Below are 22,808 nucleotides of genomic sequence, written 5' to 3' on the forward strand. Positions count from 1 at the left end.
TCCAGTCTCATTACTTTACTTTGAGGTGGATCACACAAAGACAAGAAATTCACGTTGTGCTGTCCCCCACAGATCGTAGAGTTCAAGCTGTTAGAAGGTGTCAGACAACAGACCCTGACTTTGCAGAAGCATAATTCGTTCGGTTACGCTTTTACTTGACATTTCAAGAATCATAACTTCACCATCAGCTGATAAATTCAATTTTATCTTACAAACTACTATTAAAGTAATGGCATGGATTTGGATTTTAAATTTACATAAATCATTACATTTAAAAGTAGACTACAAATGATTAAAAGAATACAATAATTTTTACGATGGATAGGTGGTATAAAGACAAATCGAAGTTTATGCATCAGCAATTTTTAACAAACTGCAATATATTTAGTCATTCAAGAATCATAACTTCACCATCAGCTGATAAATTCAATTTTATCTTACAAACTACTATTAAAGTAATGGCATGGATTTGGATTTTAAATTTACATAAATCATTACATTTAAAAGTAGACTACAAATGATTAAAAGAATACAATAATTTTTACGATGGATAGGTGGTATAAAGACAAATCGAAGTTTATGCATCAGCAATTTTTAACAAACTGCAATATATTTAGTCATTTTCTGCACATGTGAATGCATAAAAACAATATTACGAAATATTTTTTTAAATATTTATTGTCTTTTTATATACTACACAATAATAAAGATAAATAATTTTATGATTTATTTCATAAATTGAAATTTACATATTTACAATTAGCTGAATATAAATATCTGACAATATACATACATTTTATACAATAAATGTATATAAGCCACTATATTAGCTTCATTCAGTTTTTAAAATCTTCTGGATCATGTCAGGCACCATATATATAAATATATATTAAAACACACACATAACTCTATTTTTCATACCTGTACATCTATCATAAAATTTTTCCACACTTAATCTTTTAAACACATACTTTCATAAAAACTGTTTAACTATACAGATGTTTTTAATGTATTATTTCTAAAAATTTTCATTAATAAATTTTGAAAGAAATATGAAGATGTAAAACAGTTGAATAATTTACTCAACAGATACAATAACAATCACTCGGAATAATGAAGAGATAAATTCTCAGTACAATTACAAAAAGATATTAGTAATTATAAAATTTAACCTTTCTTTCTTTCAAAGATCCTTTGCTTACTGTCAATTTTATTTTAAAGAAAGAAAGATATAATAATAGCACCATTATGAATACATTTCAGAATCATAAATTCCAGTATACAGGTTTCTTCAGATAATTTCTAACACTTGCAATAAAATAAGAAATCACAAAGTGCAAAAAAATTTAATTTTAGCAACAAATTTTTTGAAAAAATTAAAATACAAATTATATTTGTACAATACTTAAAATTAATTTAAATTAATTAATAAAATTTATATCAATTAGAAGTCATTAGATTAATTCCTTTTCAAAATTTTCAGAGAAAGTTTCAAAACACATTCATGCATATCTTACTAAATATAGTAATTTTATTAATTATAAATTTATTTCAAGTTATGTACTTCATATAATATTTAACAGACTTTGATATGATTGTCTACATTCTGAGTCAAGATAATTAAAAAAATTATGCACTCAAGCACCTATACAAAAAGAAACCATCTTCAAATGAAGATATACATCATAGAAATTACCTGAGATTCAAATTATTAACTTTGACTTTCCTTGATTTAAGGAAAAAAAAAAAAAAAAAAAAAAAAAAGTTCTAGCAGAATAAATAATTTGCTCTGATAATAGCACAAATACTTTTTTTTTTTTTTTTTTGCTAGTTACCAGTTGCTTTTGCAATACAATTTAATAGTTGGGGGGAAAAAAAAAATAAAAATAAAAAAAAAAAAAGGGATTCCTGTGCATTATAATTCAAAGAAATATCACACTTCACTTAAGTCGTTTTTGAAACATCAAGATTTTCATCTTAATGTGCAATGTTGCTCTAATTCAAATTATCAGCTAAATTTACAAACAGCTTCATTATTAAAGATTCTATGCAGGTGTATGAAAGGATTGGTTAGACAAAGTGGCACACATTAGAAAGCCAAGTCACAGCCACAACATAACAAGGTATCAACCATTTATGCTTTTTCTAATAGTTTATGAATTCCTAGAATCCTTCTAGGATAGTTTATAGCTACTGTTTTACATCATACCAAGATTTCAGAGGCTAAAAGCAATTTTCAAAAGAATTAACAGTGATAGTTTAGTGTTTCAATTTTATTAGTTCAGTTTTTATTTCTTTGAATATGCACTCCATCAAAAAACAAACTGATGAAACAGCATACACTGAATAATGTTGGAAATATTACTACAATTACTGAATCTGTTATTATGGTCTTCCAAAACATTAATAATTCATTCATTTTACTCAAATACAAATAAAAGCATAACATTTTTAGAAATTATCATGTTTCAAAAATGTTCATAATTTCATTAGTAACTCTGATCTTTCCTATCAGTTCTAAAGATTTCAATTTAATACCAATATTAACTTTAAATAGTGAATCACAGTGATATTCATTTTACAAAAGCTTGGAACTAATAGTTCTTTATTTGTTAAAATAATAAACTAAATCAGCAATTCACAAAATGTTTGAGATTAATTCTGCAAAGCTATCTCATTTTTAAATGGTATAACTATTTTGTCTTTAAGAATTCACATGAAAGATATATTTGAAACAGCTGCTTTGTAATCATGTTTAAGATTTTAATTGTTATCATTATTTTTTATTGGTATTTAGTCATAAACTGCCTAAAAGCTGCTAATGAATTATACAACTTCAAAATTTTCATGATAATGCAATATATTCTTCAAATGGTGTAATTAATTCTGAAAAATATTTATAATAATAATTTTTAATGAGTGGGGATCTCCAAAGAAATCGCATTCAAATAGCCCTAATAAACTACACATAAAGCACATCAATCAAAATAAACAGCTGAATTATGTCTGCTGATTCACTTATTTATTGATAAAAATCTTAAAATATTTCTCTTCTTTTTCTGAAACAACTATTTTGTAACATAAAAATTTTGGCTGTTAATTTTTTTTTACTTACTGTCTACTTCTCAATTATTAAATTATGTCCCCTTTTAAGCAGTACACATATCAGGCTTGGCAAAGACCTTGTTTAATTGAAATTGTTCCTGACATTTTAGTTATTAATCATATGAGCAAAGCAGAAACACATTATTTCAAACAGACTAAAAAGAGTGACTGGCTTTGGTAAAATGCTCTCAAAACTAGAATTATGATTAGAAATATTCATCCTTTTCTTCCTTGCACATTATAAGCATGTTTTAAACAAGATTTAACCATGGTAAAGCATATGAAAGCAATCTTCCTAAAGGATTAAGTTAAGCTATTTGAATATGGCAAAGCACATGAGGACTATCTACATAATGGGAGGAATGCCTTTGTGGAGGACCTTCTAACAGAAACTAAGTAGCATTCAAGCTACGCATAGGAAGAACCATGAAAACCAACCATATAATATAGGTACCTTATTAATTCTTAGACCAAATCCCAGTTAAACTCCTTTTATTCAGCAATATTAACAATTTGGCCAGTGGTTTGAGCCCTACAAGTAAAAGAGAGCTTTGTAGAGGCCAACAATTTAAGGAAAACTAGCTTATATTTATGCTCATCAAGTATGGTGCAGCCTCAGCATGCAGAACCTATTAAAAAGATAATAAATTAACCCACAAAAGTATTACTTAAATTTGAAGAACTACCCTTTACGACTTCTAAAAATAGAATCCACTATGTTAGCCTTTCATATTTTCTTCAGATTTTATGCACTGAGTTCAAAGACAACCTTGTATTATGGCAGATATACCTTTTAACTAAAAACAGCTACTCAATTAGTATAGTAGTTAGTGACACTGACTGCCATATCGATGGGAAGGGTTTGAATCCCTGAGAATGGATGTTTGTGGGCATATGGTATCTGTGTGGCAAAGGGGCATTCATAACCTGGCAAGCTGTACATCTTCTCAAGAGGCTGGCGGTGAGAAGAGAGGGGTGGGAGATCCTTGGACTACCTTAAGGTGTTCTCCTTCAAAACTGGGGCAAAACTGCACAGCTAGTGCCATGGAACTATACTTCATAATCATTTTTCATCATTTCTATCTGTAACTAAAAATATCAGCATTAATTGAAGAATATCTATTTGTTTCATGTTTTAAATTTTGTCTAACATGCTATCATGTCATACTGTTGTTCAGAAGTCTTCTATCAGTCAATGACATTTACTAAATTGCACCAGATGATTGTACACATTCAGCTGTTTAGAATTGATCAGAAAAGTAACTATGCATAAAACAAAACTGATATATTTGTACCTATTTTCATCCCTTAATACTGATTAACATATGAACAAATAAATCGGATTTAACAGCTTTAGTAAGAGATGAAACCAAATCAAATCTGTTCTTGTAAGTAAATACAGTATAGCAAACTTGGCATTCCATATAACTTGACAACGTTTTAGGAACTTTTTTAGGATATCACTAAGCTAAACAGAGCAAACATTGCATACAGTACATATAATTATTATTTATGCATATGTCTTTTCTGTTCTCTTCAAAGATTTGAATGTTCTTTTTCTGTAATTTTTGCCATTTTCGCACTGTGCCATTTATTTTTGGAACTGCCTAAATGTTACATATTTTGGGGAACTTTTGATATTCTGTGAGATGAAAAATGTCATTCAAAAAGAAAACAAACTAATGTGACAATGGAAATGAAACTAGATGCCTTAAAGAGATTAGACAAAGGGGGGAAGTGTAAACAAAATTACCATTGATTTATGTGTTGGACAAACTACTATAATAGGGTGGAAAAAGAAGAAGTCCAAAATTGAGTCTTGGTGTGAGAAAAGAACACATACGGATAGTTTAAAGGAAAGAAAAAGCATTGAATGGAGCAATGTTTAAAGACTGGTTTTATCAGCAGTTTGTTTGATTGATGGAAAAATTTTTTAAATAAAAAAAAAATCTACCAAGGAAGGCAATATTCATTCTAGACAATGCCTCATGCCATCCTGATGCAGAATAGTTATGAGATGGCGATATAAGAGCCTACTTCTCCCTCCTAACATAACTTCAGTGTGTCAGCTGATGAACCATGGCGTTTTTGAAAAATTGAAAAACAATACAGACGCAAACTTTTTTCATTCAAGAAACTAAAGGAAACAGACATGTTGGATGAATAGCTCATTCTTGGAAGGAAACTGAACAGAAAAGCCTCGTTCGTTTCTGGAGAAGGTTGCTGGACTATTCAGGAAACGAATTTCACGAAAGCAGAGATCAGATACAAAATTTTGAAATAGTTGACTTACTGAAGAAAATTCCACACTGCGAAGAAGCTAGTGATAGTGATGTTGAAGAATGGATGGGACAAGATGAAAATTGTGGAATTTTAGGAGATGCAGAAATAGTTGCAATCATGAAAGACAATGTAGATAAAAATGAAGATGAATTAGAAAATGAAGAGCCTGAAGACAACAGAAAAGCCAAAATGATGACCTATAGTAAAGGACTGAAGGAATGCTCTGCTACATGGTGCAAGGAGCATCTGATATGGACATTTTGTTCCTCTGTCGCCTATAGGTTGAAGTTGCACGATGAACAGAATGAGTGTGAGAGATAATCTACCATCAGACAATATTTTTCTACCAAGATAATAATTTTTCTCCAGTTTTGTATGTAAGTTTTTTTTACTCAATTATCTTAGGGTATTTGTTCTTTTTATGGCTCCTATTGTGCTAGAACTTCACATAAAAAAATCAATATTAATGTTATTGTATGCTGTACTTTTCCGTGTCCAATACTGTGCTACAAATGTCTTAATGTAATTTATAATTAAATATTAAGAGTTCTGAAAAACCCACCCCTTATTCCGTAAAACACGACTTTTTGGAAACTAGACAGCATCTCAGTCCACATTGTGTCGAGTTTGTGGGACTCTGCTATATTTGATTTTTCGCTTTTATTTAGTGATTTTTTTAATAACAACTTTCCTTTGGGGAAGATATTATTTTTTTTTCAGTTACTTTTAATGAAATTTCGGACTTAGAATTTTAAAATGTTGTTATTTTTAACAAATATTTGCTAGTTGACTAAAAAAGTAAAGATTAACTGCAATTCTTAACTTTGTAAGTTACTCTGAATTTACTGGCCAAGGCTAAAATATTTTGGAGGGAATTATTTTGTTGCTTTGATTTTTAATTTATGTACTTTTCTCATATGCACACATAACAATGTTCAGTCGGAGCTTTTCTAACCCAACTATACAACCAGATAAATTATACTATGATTCAGAGATGATGACATTGTATTAGCTTTCTATTTTTAAAATCAAAATGCAACAAAGAATTCTTGTACGATATCTATTACTTTTGCTAAAATCTACCGACATGTGCAACATCGACAAATTTAGGAACTGAACTACGCCAAATCCTTTTTTCTATTTCTGAAACAATATTACATTCACCATTTGTTTCCTGCCTATGGCTACAGGAAAAGAGGAGATGAATATTAAAACGGAATTGTTCCAAATTAGAAAAATCAACATATCCTAGCAGAATAAATTTAAAAAAAATTATTATTATTTACATAAATCATTTATTACATTAGAACAAGGGTATCAGTTACAAATATGTATGAGTTGTTATGGATTTTCCTTTTTTTAAAACATATACTAATCAACAAAAGTAAATGTAACTAAATGGTACAGACTAAATCAGGTAATGTACATTTAAAAAATGAAATTTAAAGCAACTGTATGACCTACGATTCTCGATAAAACATATATCATAAAAAGGTAAAAAATGCAATAAAATTTACATTTTATAAAAATTATTATTATTTTCTTCCCAATTTAATTGTCAATTAGAAAGGAAACTATAAAGTATTTTGTAGGAAAATTTTATCTACTAGTTAACAATTTGAGATAAGTACTCTGAGAAAATACAGTACTCCGAGAAAATACATCATGACAACATGTAGAACGTTTGTTTCATGAAAGTTGGAATATCAGAACATATCAGTAGTACGCATCAAAACTTTTCAAATCAGAGGTCAAAGAAATCTATCATAATTTTTAAGTAACTACAGTTACCTCATCCAAATATAATGTACTCCTCATAGAGCTTGGTAAAATAGCTTAATAATTTTATGGAATTTAATTTTTATTATGGATGTGCACTTTATTTTTAACAGATATTTTTTCTTAATAAGCCCTACAAAACTTAAAATGAATACATTATGTTTTTCAAAAATTATATTCAGAACCAAATAAGCACCTGAGATATAAAAATAAGAAAGCAGGAAAAAAATGTTATCTGGTCATAAAAAGTTACAAACAAAAACAGTCTGAAAGGTCCCAATGAACATTATACAGATTACTCCTGCATTTCTTTTCTAGTATCTAAACACATATCTCAAATGAATGACAATAAAAGAGGAATATTTTTTAACAATGCAATAATTATTTGTTAGTAATATTTAACTTGGCATTATTTTACAAATTTATTTGCCATTTAATGCTTTTATTTGTTAAAGCAGTTATATTTACTTAGCCAAAAATAAATAAGCCAGCTAAACATTAATTGATAAATTGGTGCTTAGAAAGTTTCAAGATACTCAAAATTTGTGAAGGTAAAATGTTTGCTCTCACCATAGTATCAGTTTACACTTGTTGTGTATCATTAAATGAGGCTAATGCCTGTCTAAAAGGCTTAAAAAAATTATTGTTAAGGGTCTAGTATACTTGTAGAATTCCACTCACACTTAGTTTAACTACTTGGTCTCTAAAGACTACAAGATCACTTTTTGTCTCATTTATGTAACTTAACCACCAACACAGAAGAACAGTTAAAAATAGTATTTCATCAAAACTTTAAACTTTAATAAATGCACCTCACAACCTGATCTCCACAGCTTACACGATTTCAGATAGCATAACATGATTTAAAATCCAAAAGCAATTTAATGTTGGAAATTTACAAGAGTAAAAGCTTAATGCTGGTTCAATCAAATTTGCACCCTTCAGGAGTTTACTTATTGCGAGTTCAGGGATAGCAAACCAGAGGCATCCTAGCCCTTCAATTGATCACCCTCTTGGTAAGACAGGGGTCATAATCCCAGAGCCCCAGTGTTCTTTCCTCTCTTCTTTCTCCCCTCTTTCTATTGTAGTTGTCCAGCTTTTACCTTACCTTTGTTGTTTTGTTTTATTCACCTACCTTTTTCTTCTACTTCTGTTTTGGTGCTTGTTTGTTACTTGTAAGCTGTGTATATTATTTTTGCTTTTTCTGCTGATATGGTCTACTGTCATGTTGGTGCTCTGAATTTTGCTTGCCGCAAGATTTTCAGTATTTTGGACCTTGCATGAACAAACTACAACCAACCAAATAAAATTTGTGTCAGCTACTCAACAGGTAAAAGACTAACTAATGAAGTAATTTTCAGAGCTGGACAAAGAAATAGCACAATGATCAGCATCACTGACAAAACTCTCGCTTTAGCTTTTAAGTACATACATGTATTTCATTTACATTTTGGTGAGAGCTAACAGAAGTCTGAAGTGATAGTATAGTTCAATTACTAAGATAATGGGTTAACTAACCTAAACCTTACACACGCATGTCTCTGAGAAAGCCATGTCCTGAGTGAGAGTGGTTTTCTTTGTTTAACTTTTTTAAGTTTTCAAATATTTCAATCATACATTCACACTGACGTAAAGATTTCAATAAAATATATACATGAAATATATTTCATACACAAAATGAAATGATGTTATTTGAAAAATAGTTCCAGGCAGTAAATTATTATTAAAAAAAGAAATTTTATCATTCTCCAAACATCATTATCAATATTTCATACAGCAAATATTCTATTTTCTCCACTGCACCATGCAATACTTCTTTCCTACCTTGAGGCTAGGTATAGCATCTACAACATGATTTCTTCTAATTGTCAACATAGAATTCATCGTTTAAAATTTCATTCCACCCTCTGAACAGTATCTTCTTCTACTTTTAACTGCACTTTGTCATAAACATCAACACCTTTAAAATCAACTTGCGATGTGTTTGAAAATCATTTCATTCAATAAATCTCTGATGGCATTCAATGCAGCTGGATTATTTAAGATTTCAATTCCAGATCAGACCAATAACTTTACTACTTGCTATTCTAAAAAATCAAATTTTTCTCAATTCATATGCACAATTTGGGAATGGAAAGTTCCTTACTCTTAGTGTCTATAATGAGGATAATTCCAACTTTCATGGGAAGAAAGCTGATATATAATTTAAAGATAACTGATATTTTCAGGAAAAATACTTTACAAAATTTTAATTCAGAAAATATTGAACCTTTCTCAGTTCATTCAATCAGATTATTTATTCGTTAAATCAAAAATTTTTTATTTTAAATAGGAAAAAAAAAAAAAAAAAAAAAAGGATTACATCAAGAAAACTGTTGCATCCATATTTATTAAATTAGGATTCAATCTTATTTACATGAGGTGATTTATTAAATTAGGATTCAATCTTACTTATATGATGTGATTTATTAAATTAGGATTCAGTCTTACTTATATGATGTGATTTATTAAATTAGGATTCAATCTTACTTATATGATGTGATTTATTAAATTAGGATTCAATCTTACTTATATGATGTGATTTACTAAATTAGGATTCAATCTTACTTATATGATGTGATCACTTCACACATGGGCCTGCAATTTCTTGAAATGTGACACAAGCAAAAGCCATCCACCCATCTTAATTACAGCAGCAATATTACCATTATAAAAATGCTCATGAGTAAAGACCCTATAATATAACCTACTTCCAAAGTGAGAACATTCTAAAGATCAGTTCAGGAAACATCAACTTTATTTTTCACAATTTTCTTGATTTATGAAAGTGATGCATGAGTGGCCAAGTTTTAGACTGCTAAACATCAGTACTTTGAACTGGTTTCAAATCCTAGTGAAGGGGCTCACTGCATTTCTTAATATTTGTTGTTTTTTCACATAATGTGAATATAAGACAGTTTTCCTTACAAAGCTATCCCTCCCCTTCCACAGATAACTCTTGAGTGCTTTGCCTTATTCAAGTAGCCTAACCTAATTTAGGCAGATTGCTCTTATTCTGCAGATGCCTGTAAAGCAATATGCTATAAGTCCAAATCCAATCCATACTAAGGGAATGTACACAGTAAATGCCATATCTGCTTTTTAGTAGAAAAGTATAGTAAAGGAGTAGAACAGAAAAAAAAACCTGAAAAGTATAAGCTAAAAATAAGCTGGGGTGCTTCAGAAACTGTCAAAACATGAATACGGATATTTGGTGCTTACGATCAGTGATAATGAGTTAATTATATGCTGTAGGTGCCTAGTTTAAATTATATGATGTGGTGGTAGCATTATCAAAGTAAGGTTAATATCTTCTACCTCCAAAATATAGAATTCAAAAGCCAAGGTTGAACTGAAAAACTATTATTTGCTAACTTGATGCTTTAAACCAGCAATTCTCAACTGGTGGTATGCAAAGATTTTTAAACATTAAATTCTAAAATTAAATACCCCAGCATCTTGTTAAGTTTTTTTCAACACTCATAAATTTATGCTATGTGAACTTTGTTCAAGGTCAATAGCCGCTCATAGACTTTAGCAAAACAAACCGTTTTTATTTTCACAAATATTCTTTTAGCCATCGACATAAAAAATTTGTCATAGATGAAGTTTTTAAAAGCAGTAATAGAAATGTATGTACCTATAAAAAGATAACAGTATTTCACTAATTCTTTAAGAGTTGATCAATTTATAAGTATGTCCATATTTTATGTCGCCACCATTTCCAGGATCATATCGCTTTATTTTCAATTAGAATAATTTTTTTACGTCAGTTTGCTGTCTTTAACAGCAAGTATTTCATCTTCTTCTTGCTTTGTATTCCTTATTTTTCTACACAATTTGAGAATATCATCATTTGTTTTTAAAGAAGTCATAATATGTAGTTACAAATTTTGTACTTAGATAGGCAATTTTAGTAGAATTATACAGAAAATTGTATTTCTTTTGTAACATGAAAAATCTAAAGAGAAGGTATACAGGAAAAGTAAGAATACAGGCACAACTGTATTTATGGGTATCTGGGCAATTTGGCGAGATATCACCGAGCTGACAACGGTTTCAGCAACTTATTTTGTCACCTTGCCAAAAGCAGACAAATTTGGCGACATTTTGGTCTGGTTCCTGTATCACCGTAATATGTATTGAAATTAAATAAATGTAATTGAGCACTATGTTAGCTGTAACCATAATTCCACCCTTGTATTGCTTTCCAGTAATTTCGATAAGCAGAAAGTATTATAAATATCTTCCCGGCCATTTGAAATGTGTTTAAAGCCGAAAAGAGAGTAACTGCTCTCAGTTGCTTAGTTATTGTTATTGCAAGTTGTAATTCTGCATTAATCCAAGTTAGCTTTCTCTTTACATATGCTTTGCATTGCATAGTGTTTAACATTCTTAGTAGTTTGAAGTGTAACTACTGATTTTACTGTGTGATACTGAACATTTGTAAGATTATTTCTCTGAAAAATTCCAGGGTTCTGAAATATTTCTTTTGATAAAAAATAAATTTTATTAACCTATTATCGGACTTGTGCATTCAATCTATTATGAACTCATAGACACACGACAATATTGTGCATTTAAATATTTGTGAAAAAATAATAAAACAAACCTAGATTTCCAAAATGGAAAAATGGCTAGGATCCACTAACGGGAAATGAGATGATTTACGGATGATGGATTGCATTGCAACTTGCATTAAGAATGTTGAAAAGAAAAGAAAAATTGTTTATTTTTCTCGGTGATTCAAAATTTGAATTGCAGAATTATTTGTTTAGTGAATTATGGTTTGGCACAATTAGCATATTTAGCTGACATTTTTGGAAAGCTACATGAATTAAATTTAGGATTACAAGGACAAAGTGTCATGAGTTGCTCTTTCATTTCATGCATTAATTATAATTTTAAGTTTTATGTAATAAACACTACAAAGCATTAAACCTCAAAATTCATTTAGAAACACACTGTATATATGTATTTTTTATATTTCTATTATGAAATTGAAAAATAATCATAGTAAAATGTAATGGTGGTACTTAAGTTTTTCAGGTTTTGGTTAGAGGTATACGTTAGTCAAAAGGTTGAAAACAGCTGCTTTACACTTCAGACCAAAAATGCGTTCAAGTTAGGGATTTATCTTCGACCTTTATTATGTAGCTATATATTCAAGAACCACTGACAAACAGTAACTCATGCTTTTTCATTTTCCTTATAAAATCTAATGAACAGCCACCCATATAAGGTGAAACAGCAGGGGGTGGAAGCACCTTTTGTTCTTACAAGTGGTCAACATTTTAACTACAACATTTTAACTATGAAGATAAAAACACAAAATACTATTACTGTGGACAGTTTTTTATCTACCTAACAAATGCTTAACAAATATCTTAAAAGATACCTAGATATAGTTTCTCAGGAGATGCATAAATACATACCTACAAGAAGTGTTTCTGCAATTAGACAAAAGTAGCAACTGTACCACACTTACCATCTTCATTTGCTTTGCCATTATTAAAATTTTACATGCCATCCAAATACCATGGTTGTAGAGAAGTCAGATGAAAAAGTCTTAAGCTGGGTTCAAATCCTAGATATTTTGTAAGTGCACAGTGTCTTTATGGCATGAGAGTATGTAAAATACTAAACCATAGTTGGTAGGGAAAATGGGATGACAGATCCTCAGATCAATGACCTGGAAGATTCTCCTTTAAAACTGGGACAGAGTTATACAAATTCATACCATCAACTACAATGTGTCCAAGGTCTAAACCAATAACAGGCACAACCCTTACTCTTGGCCATGATAAAATTCACAGTTGATCTGATGTTACTATCAGACAAGTGGGATAAGTCACATAACAGACTTTCATTACCTTTGGGTGAAGAAGTAGCTGAAAAGTAAAGAATTTTCATCAGAAGAAAATTTAAAGCAGCTTAAATTCTAAAAAGTATCAGACAGGATCAACAGGTAGAACCACAGACAGGACCAATTGTTTTGAAAAACAGTGTCAGTGAATGAAAACTCCATAAAGTATACAGAATAATAAAAGGATTCTGAATGCTATAAATAGTGAATATTATAAATACCAACTTCTTTTAATTAGTGAGCATCTCAAAACTCTAAGAGTACCCTTAATATAGCAAGCTGTAAAAACTTTCAAACATGAATTAACAGTTCTAATATATTACAGCAACTGGTATTAAAGCAAAAATGTTTATGAATAATGATGAATATCAAAGTTACATGTTAAAAATTATAGTACAATATGGTTAAACGGCATTAAAAGAATGTTTTTATAAACATAACAAAAAGCTAAAAACAGTGAAATCTATACCAAGCTCTGCCCTCCCCCTTCCAAAAAAGGAAAAAAATACTGAATCAAATTACTGTTAATTAACTGCATTAAAAACACTGTATATCCATATAAAACAGTAAATATATATATATATATAAATACAGTACAGATCTTTTTTTAATGCATTCATTCAGATAGGGTCGTATGTCATTAAGCTTGGTATTAAATATTTTAACATAATTTTTAATTAAATAATGGACCTGTGATTTGCTATCGAAAAGCAAATGATTTGGTGTTGAGGTATCAATATATGGTATCAAAAGTGTCTTTTATTAATTACAATAATGCAGCAGATGTTTATAATTACCAACCGGACATATTTTGAGAAACATTAATTTAGTAAGAAGTGCATTTAATGCTTTTTTAATAATTTAACTAAGTTTGTTAAGCAATGCAATCATAATTAGATTCCCATTATTTGCCAGGTGAAGTGTAAGACAAAGATGTCAAATCTTATGCAATGGTAACACTTGCAAAGTCATGTGAATTATACATGATATGTTAAGGTAATACAAGAATCACCACCCCCTGCCCCACAAAAAATTGGGAAGATTCTATAACATATATTTTTAACATAAAAAACAAACAACTTAAAAATTTTAATATAAGAAACAACATAAAATTTCTTGTTTTATAACAGCATAAAGTAACATAATCCCCCCGCCCCAAAAGGCTTCTTGTCAATGAGCAAATGGGCAACAAGTTTTTAGAAAAGGGAGTTCAACGGCAAAATATTTGCTTTTATAAAATTTGCTTAATTAATACTCATTTCTTTTTTTCTCTTATTATAAGTTCTTGAAAGCATAAGTTACTCTGGTTACATGATGTAAGTAAATATATTTGGAATCATCTACTTCAAGAAAATTATCTCCCAGATTAAATATTAATAATTATTAGTTGTAGAACTTACAAATTAACAATAAACGCACTTACAATAATGTATGCCTGATGATTTCTAGAACTTTACAGTCAGGAAGATCACAGCTGTTAATATAATTCACAGTACAAACTAGAGTTTTATTTTGCGAAGTTCAACTTGAGCACGAGTTTTGTGACAATGTGTAAGTCTGGTACGTGTTTTGCGAGCAGTTCTGGAAGGATTACTTTTCTCATGCAATCCAGAATGCACGGAAGAAAAGTTTTTTCCTTGTAGTCCTGTGTGTTTTAATGAAGCATTAGGCTTTTGATATACTGAATGATTTCTACGTAAAGAACGTTTCCTTAAATTTTTCATTTTAGATGGAACTGGTTTGCTGTCGTTGGGCAAAACATTTTGTTTAATATCATTTGCTGTTTCAACACAATCTAAAGTCCTATTATTTAACTTAAAGAAGTTATCTACCTCACATAAATGAATCCTGCCATTTTCTTTACAACCTGTGTCAGGTGATGGCAAGCTACTTTCTTTTCCAATTTTTGGTAACACAGAATCTGTTCTATCTAGTGCTTTGTTTAGAAAAGTGCTTTGTTTTCCCTGGTAATTTTCATTTAATGTATTTTTAGGTTCAGAAGATTCTCCACATTCTCTTTCAGCAGGGTCATTTATATTTTCAAATATAGAACCTGGTGGATCATTAATATTTTCATTTGCAGTTTCTGTCTCTTTATTTTGCTTCTCCTTCGGAGGATCATGGCCTTTTTTCTTGGATTTTACATCAGTAATACCGCTAGGCAATAAATTTATATCAGCCGATGATAATTTTGTGAATGTCTGCTTTTTTTCTATACTTGGCACACAAGAAGCAATTACCGGCGACTGAGGTGTGGATGGAATTTTATGTTTTATTACTACTCTCTGAGGTGATAAAATTACAGGCTTTGGAAGATTTTTAGGCACAGTTTCTTCAGTATCAGACAAAAGCTTCCTTTCTTTTGATATTACTTCAGTATATGAATCTGAAGACCGTTTCCGTTCTCTTGATGGTTGCAGTTCAAAACAGTCACCGGTCTTTTTTTTATCTTTAGAATTTAATGTGCAAGATGCATCAAATGTATTTCCACTACTTGAATTTGAATCTTTAAAAAAGAAAAACAAAATATTAAACTCTATTAATACGCACAAAATAAATGAATACATTACAGAAATCTATTTCAACAGATGCAATAAAATACAGGACTTTTTAAAGATAGCATAATATTAGAAAAATATCTTCCCTGAAGTACTTTTGCTACATTTTTGCAAAAATATTTTAAATAAATAACATTTCCTATAGTTTTAAATGCATTCTTTCTTTATTAACCTTCCAGCATGCACGTATGTGCAAAATAATGCACATTTTTCGCATATCGAAGCTGAGCCGTCTGAAGGTCATTTCTATTCCTCCTTTCTACCCTTCCCCACATCATAAAATGTACCAACAGGTAGTCATTTGACCTTTTTTTTTTTTTTTTTTTTTTTTTAAAACTGGGCTTTTGTGCTAAGTGGCGGCTTTTTCATAAAAGTTACGACATGCGTGTGGTCGTGTTTTAAAATTCGGAAAATATTTTTTTTCTCCAATAATTTGTGTATTATTTTAATTCATATTGTAGTGTATTATTTTAATTTGAATACATTTGGCTCTGTAAATACTATATCAGTTTTCATGGTTAAAAAAATATGTGCAACCAGCTGATTTTGCTCGGATTCTTCAAGAATTATCTGATGAAGAAAAGGAAACCTTTGGATGGGAGAACAATAGCGATTTCCATTCCTTATTTTCTTTATTTTGGTTTTTTAGAAATAAATAAAAACATTAAAGTTAGTTTAAAGTGTGTTTTTGTAACCAGTAAATTTCCTTGCAGAAGTAAGCAATGCTAAACTTACTTTTTTTCTTACCAAGGTGTTTTCCTTTTTTATTGTCTATAATTGTCTTTGATGAATATTAAAATTAGCTTCAATTTAAAAATATGATTATTAGATAATAAATTTAAAATTTTCTATAATGAAATACATCATTGCATTTCCATCTCACTAACAAAAGAACTTAAAAATAATTTACTTATATTTTAATACGATATAATTTGTATTTTGCAATAATAAGATTCATATTTTATTTCTTAACAAATTTATAATCAATATTCACTCATTTACATCGTTTTTCACGCCCAAAACAATAAACAAACGGATGTCATAAAAAATATGACCCGCGCCTGCTCACATAAAATTGCCAAGTGCACGTGCTGGAAGGTTAAGCAACTGGGAAAACATGATTTTTTGGGGGGATGGGGCGGGGTGAAGGACTAAGAAACTCTACAGATTTCTTAAAATTGAGTATTCTATCTACTTCTGAAGTAAATTATTTCTAAGCAGAGAAAATGGATCTCTCACCTTGAATACAAAGAATGTAATAAAGTAATGAATGAAATGGAAGCGAAGGAGAAAAAAAAGAATTTATAGAAATAAGATGTATGTACACTCTTCAACAGGGAGCAACAATTAACTTGGAGGGGGAGGGGAAATTTACTGAGTGTAAAGATTTTAAAGGGGAATTTAAGTCCATTAACTGAAGTTTTTCAGGCAATTTTAGCACTTGGTTTCCTTATTTTTTCTCCAACTTATTAAAAAAATAAGTTAAAAGACACTACCGATTCATTACACTTGGAGCAATATATAGAGAATAAGAGCTCCTAAGAGAACTACTCATCCTAATAAAAACTCCAAATAAGAACTACTCATCTGGAGCAGAAATGAATTAAAACTTTTCAAGTTAAATCCTCAATTTTGCCAATTATTAATGCCCAAACTGATGGTTAATTGTCATGATATTTATTTCACTTAAGTACAATTTTCTAAAGTCAAATCTTCGTACAAGTCACGAAATTCACAATCAATGATTTTAAATGACAACTTTATATAAAATAAATCTCATATCAAACAGTTCCTTGTTTCTATTACAGAACAGCAACTTCCTCTCGAATCGTCAAATTAGCTGATGGTATTAAAACATCTTGGCAAGCAAGTATAGTTACTCAATCCATTTGAACCAAATCCTCATTCTGAAGGCTTTCAGCCATTGTAGCATCCCAAAAAGGATCACTATTGTCATCTATGAGCCAACACTGTGGTCTACAGCATCCTTACACAGCCTTATTTGGGAGATGCAGAACCTCATCTATGTATCATTGCGCACTTCGGTATTGTCAACTGAGTACTTTTTCAAAGAACTTAGCAGGGAAAATGGCACTTTTAAAAACTTTTAGTATAAAGTTTATTTGTAATACTTAATTTTTTTCTCAATTACATAGATTTCAATGCAGAGATATATTATTTGGTGAAATATAACTCTTCTCTGTCTTTGCTTTAAATATACCATTGAATGATGTACTTAATTTTCTTCTCTAATCACAATTACTTAATTTTCTTCTCTCCTTCTTTATATTGATAATAAACAGTATGGAAACAACAAAGAATTATAAGAAGAAACTCCAAAAGGAATGGCTTTTATTTTCTTATTCAATGAAAATCAATAATTAAACCTGTAGAAAGTATTAATGAAATCTAAATGCTATAAGCAAACTGTATGAAATATTTTAAGTTTGTCCATTTAAATTTCAATGTTTATTGTATGTTCTGAAATGCTCAGCCACTGTTCACTTTATTTACTTCAGTTAGGAAACATGCAAATTAAAAAAAAAAAAAAAAAAAAAAAAAGAAATTTTCATAAACCAAACTCAGTTATTTATCAAAATAAGCTAAACTTATTATTTTATAAACCACCTTAACCACTTTATTACTAGTTTGCCCTAAATTAATTATGTTTTTTGATAATAAAAATCACATCAAATATAAAATTTTCCTACATACAAAAATTCAAATTAATTTTAAAAATATGAAATAATTATATGTAATTAAGATTAGATTACATGTTTGACAGTTAATCCTATGTTTAATTAATCATAACAGTTAATGATACATTTAATAATAACAAACACTGATGCAATACAGCACTAAGTCTGACATCGGGACTTCAGCAATCCGGGATTTAGTATTTTTCCAGATATTAGAACAGAAGTTTAAATTTAGTAAGATGACATGCAGAAATTATAAAATTAAAAATATGGAATCATGATTTATGAAGTAATGAAGCATTTATGATCTAAAGGGTATCAAAATTAAAACGGGGAAAAAGGATAATATTCATATGTTTATTTTATTAAACATTTCTTTTAATGTAACTTGTAACTAGATGATCACTGCTTAGTAAGTTTTAGTTTATGTTTTACTTTTATTTTTCAATTATTTTTTTTTTCCTTTGAACAAACACTTACACACTACATTAGCATATATCTAAGTCTAGCATAACCTGGCTAGTGAATGTAACTTTTACATTTATTTACAATTTTTATTTTTCCATACAGTTTTACTATTCGACCCATTTAATTATTTTGTTTATAGTCTGCATACTTTAAGCATATAAAGGTCCTCTGCACAAAATGCGATTACTACAGTCGAATCTTGTGGGGGGGGGTAGGCATAAGCTGAATTCTCTTTGCGCACTGTTTAAGAGTACAGTCTTCCTGTGCTTTAATATTATTCATTTAGCATTATTATGACAGATAAATGCATATATTTAACCCTTTCAGTCCTAATGGGCACATACATGCCAAAGATTAGATTTCATTCCCTAATGGGTTAATAAAACCCACTTTTAAACGGGTTTTTATATTTGCGGTGTTTTCAAGGAATTAAGGAACAAATATATATGACTAAAGAAATCTGGCTATGTGCCAAATATGTCAGGTTGCACTTTGCAGACTGCTTTAAGCCATATTATACTTAACTTGTACTGTAAGAATAAAATATTCGATACATTTCATTTAACTTTATTATTTATTCACATGCAGTGTAAGGTTATTATTACAATATCCTAAGACGATTGGGACAAACAGTCTGAGTTGACAATACAACTGTGACATATTGTAACAAGAGATTTCCATGAAATGGGAAAAGTTAAAATCTTTAAACTCATATTACACTTAAATTACTTTTCATAGTTAAATTTTAATCATGCAAACGTCAGATCGAAAGGGTTAAAATGGTTCATTGGGTTCTGAATTAAGAGTTCATATACATTTCCACACACAGAAATTAAGTATTTCTAAGGACTTTTAAGGACCATTTATGATAAAAATTAAGGACCTATAAGCAAATGGGAACTGAATAAATTCAATTAAATTATTATCTATACCCGAACTTCTCTTTTGTAATACCATCCTAAAAATAAATAGATCCGTAAGTAGGATGCATTATTTTTAAACATAATTTAATTAACATAATTATTACATTCCAACCTGTTTTTGTGTAGGGGATAGGGACCGTATAAAGAAAAATCACACAAAACTTCATGAGTAGCTATAAAAAATGGTTTTTGCAACACAATTAAAAAGTACTTTTTTTATGCCATGAATAGGGACTGGATAATCGCACAAAAACAGGTTTGAGTGTAATAAGTCTGAAAATAAAATAAACTTTATGAAATTTACCACGTAACATTAAATATTTTACACTTTAAAAGTTGGATATATTTGAAAGAAGATAGTGACATTTATTTATGTTTCACTAACAGTTTTACATTGATTTATTTTAAATGTCTATTTTGTTACATACTTGCTCAGTCTAGAGGTTTAGAAAATAGCAGGTTATGTCAAGTGACATAGGTTAAAATGAGATGTAAAATCATAAATCTGCATGATTCCATAGCAAAAGACTGGGTGTTTTTACTACTGCTGCTGGCCTAGAGAGTGACCTGCTGATCAGAACAAACCTGAAATGCTTGATGTAGGCATGGTTGGCAAGTGTTGAAAGTTAGGCTCTGTTTGATGCAATTAGTTACATAGCTTTGAGTAAAGTTCCAGGGTTGTAACCCAGTTAATATACTTTAAGCTTCCAATATGCCACTAAATCCCCAGAGGTGATAAGTCGCTTTGTATTATTTTAAATCTCACTAGATGCAAAGAATAATTTTATATGAATTTTTACATTTTCGTGTTTTATCTTGTGACCACGATAAGGCGGCAATAAGTCGCTTTAATATGCTGAGATAATTTTTAAAGGTAAGCAGTTAGTTATAAATAATTAAATTAGGTAGTTAGATAACCTTAGTCATTATGGATTTACATGGCCACTATTAAATTTTATTTATTCTTTAACAAAATTTGTTAAAAAAGTCCTATTAAAATCACAATCTAATAAAATTTCACACTTTAATATAATTTATGACATTGATTTTTAAACAACTGTGTATGATGCATTAAGACATATTAGATGAATCTTTTAAATTGCCAGCTTTCATTTAATTTTTAGAATGCCTGTCCATGTGATAATATTAGAACATTTATGTTTTGTAGCAACAACACTCAACAAAATATTTGTGTGTCTTTTTAATTTGAAGCCTTCCCGAACATTTTGGCTAATTTATAGATTTTCTTCACTTTAAGCATCTTTTCTAACAATTAGAAATTTGTCTCAATGCGCAAACCAATGTTCTCAGTTTCTGTGTGCTTTGCCTCCTAACTTGTCAACCACACCACAATGTACCTATGAGGATTTACTTGATCTAGTAAGAAAGTTAAATAGTTCCCAAACCCCCAACAGATGAGAAGCAAATTATCACTATGTCTGAAAGTAACTACAAAGTCAGACAAAGGTTTAAATAAGCCTCTTATTTAAAAAGGACTTAGAACATAAAGGCATGTTCTTATGTTAAATCAATTACACCTCATGGTGATGTAATTAAATGAGAAGAGTCAAATTCAAACTAAAAATGTGGACTAATGTACTCTCTTACAATCTTAAAAACTGTCTAAGTGATTTGCATTCTGGTGAAAAAATAGAAATGGGAAATCATAGCAAAGGCTTAAATTATAAACATCTGGTAATTTACATAATAATAACTGTACTTTGAAGAATAAATTTCTTTGTCCTTTTGCATTTAGTTTCTTTCTTCAACACGTTTACTTTTCATTTCAGAATTTTTGGATTTAAGATTTCTGTTATTTTACAAAAACTAAATGTATTTAGAATGTACAGAAAAAGCTGCTAATTTTATTTCTTTAAGAATACGCACATTCAGAAGAAATATGAAATATATATATGGTAAGCGCTGGTTACAGAGCTGGTCTGGCAGAATTTTTAGAATTTAGTGACACACCAAGCAACGGAATCTACATATGGCAAAACTTTTAGAATTCAGAGCAGGCATTGGAAGCAGAATTTAGAAAGGCACTAGGCAGCAAAATTTAAGATCCACAGAAGATTGCATCAGGTGGGAAAATGCCTAGGGCCAGCCCTGTGTATGATGCATTACAACATATTAGATGAATCTTTTAAATTGCCAGTTTTCAATTTCTTTAGTAATCAAAGAATTAATTTTTATAATGCCTGTCCATGTGATATGAATAGAAGCATTTTCGATATTTTCCATGTTTGTATGTAGTGAAAAGTAGGAAAAATAAAGAGGAGATAAACATGTAAAGAAAAATATTCTACTATCAGAAGTAAAACATTCAAATATTATGTTTTCATTATTCTTCCAGACATTCTCCAAAAAGTGAGATTTTCATTGCAAACTTTCTGTAAAACACATCCATTATGTATTAATATTATGAAGATAAATTTCATTTTGTCACAATTTTCTAGAATCTTTAGAATCATGGGTCTATAAATCGAATATCTCGAAAATTAAAAATGTCGATATCTTGAAAATTCAAAATATTTTATTTTAATATTATTTTTTAAATATAATATCAATATATTACCATTATTTTAATGAAATTTATCAATGTTACAACGTTTTAGAAAAAACTGTCAAAAATCCCCAGGTGTCTTAATTAAAAATTTTCTATAGAAACTGATCTTAAAATTGAAAAAATGTTGATAAGTTGCCAAATTTAGAACTGCTTAATAAAAGAATTCACATCCCCAAAAGCGAAAATTTGTTTAAGAGCTCTTTGGAAAAACGAAATAATTTCGAAATGCTTATGTTGCACTTCTTTGCCTATGAAACTCGAATATTCCACTAATTATATTAGAAATAGGAACAAATTATAACCTATGAACCCATTAAAAAACATATTTATCAGTTAATCACCAATAGTATCTCCGTTAATCTCAAAAATCTTAATTCACACTCAAAATGGCAGTCATATAAAAACAGACAGAAATTTCAGATGATAAAAATTAAGGACCTTCTGCCAATTTGGCTGAAATTACGGACTTTTAAGGACCAAAAATTGATTCCAAAAAATCTAAGGAATTTTAAGAACTCT

General features: G+C 29.5%; 1 protein-coding gene across 1 annotated transcript in view; it reads right to left on the reverse strand.

Moving 5' to 3' along the window:
* Positions 1-660: 660 nt before the first annotated feature.
* Positions 661-22,808, reverse strand: part of LOC118187113 (uncharacterized) — a 75,947-nt gene continuing 53,799 nt past the window's right edge. Inside the window, exon 6 of the mRNA XM_035357309.2 lies at positions 661-15,578. Within this exon, the coding sequence (XP_035213200.1) occupies positions 14,572-15,578 (1,007 nt within the window). The 3' untranslated portion in view covers positions 661-14,571. The remainder of the gene's footprint in view (positions 15,579-22,808) is intronic.

This window comes from Stegodyphus dumicola, chromosome 6 (assembly GCF_044657685.1).
Source record: "Stegodyphus dumicola isolate Sdum_Otavi_A_Nest chromosome 6, ASM4465768v1".
Taxonomy (NCBI): Eukaryota; Metazoa; Arthropoda; class Arachnida; order Araneae; family Eresidae; genus Stegodyphus; species Stegodyphus dumicola.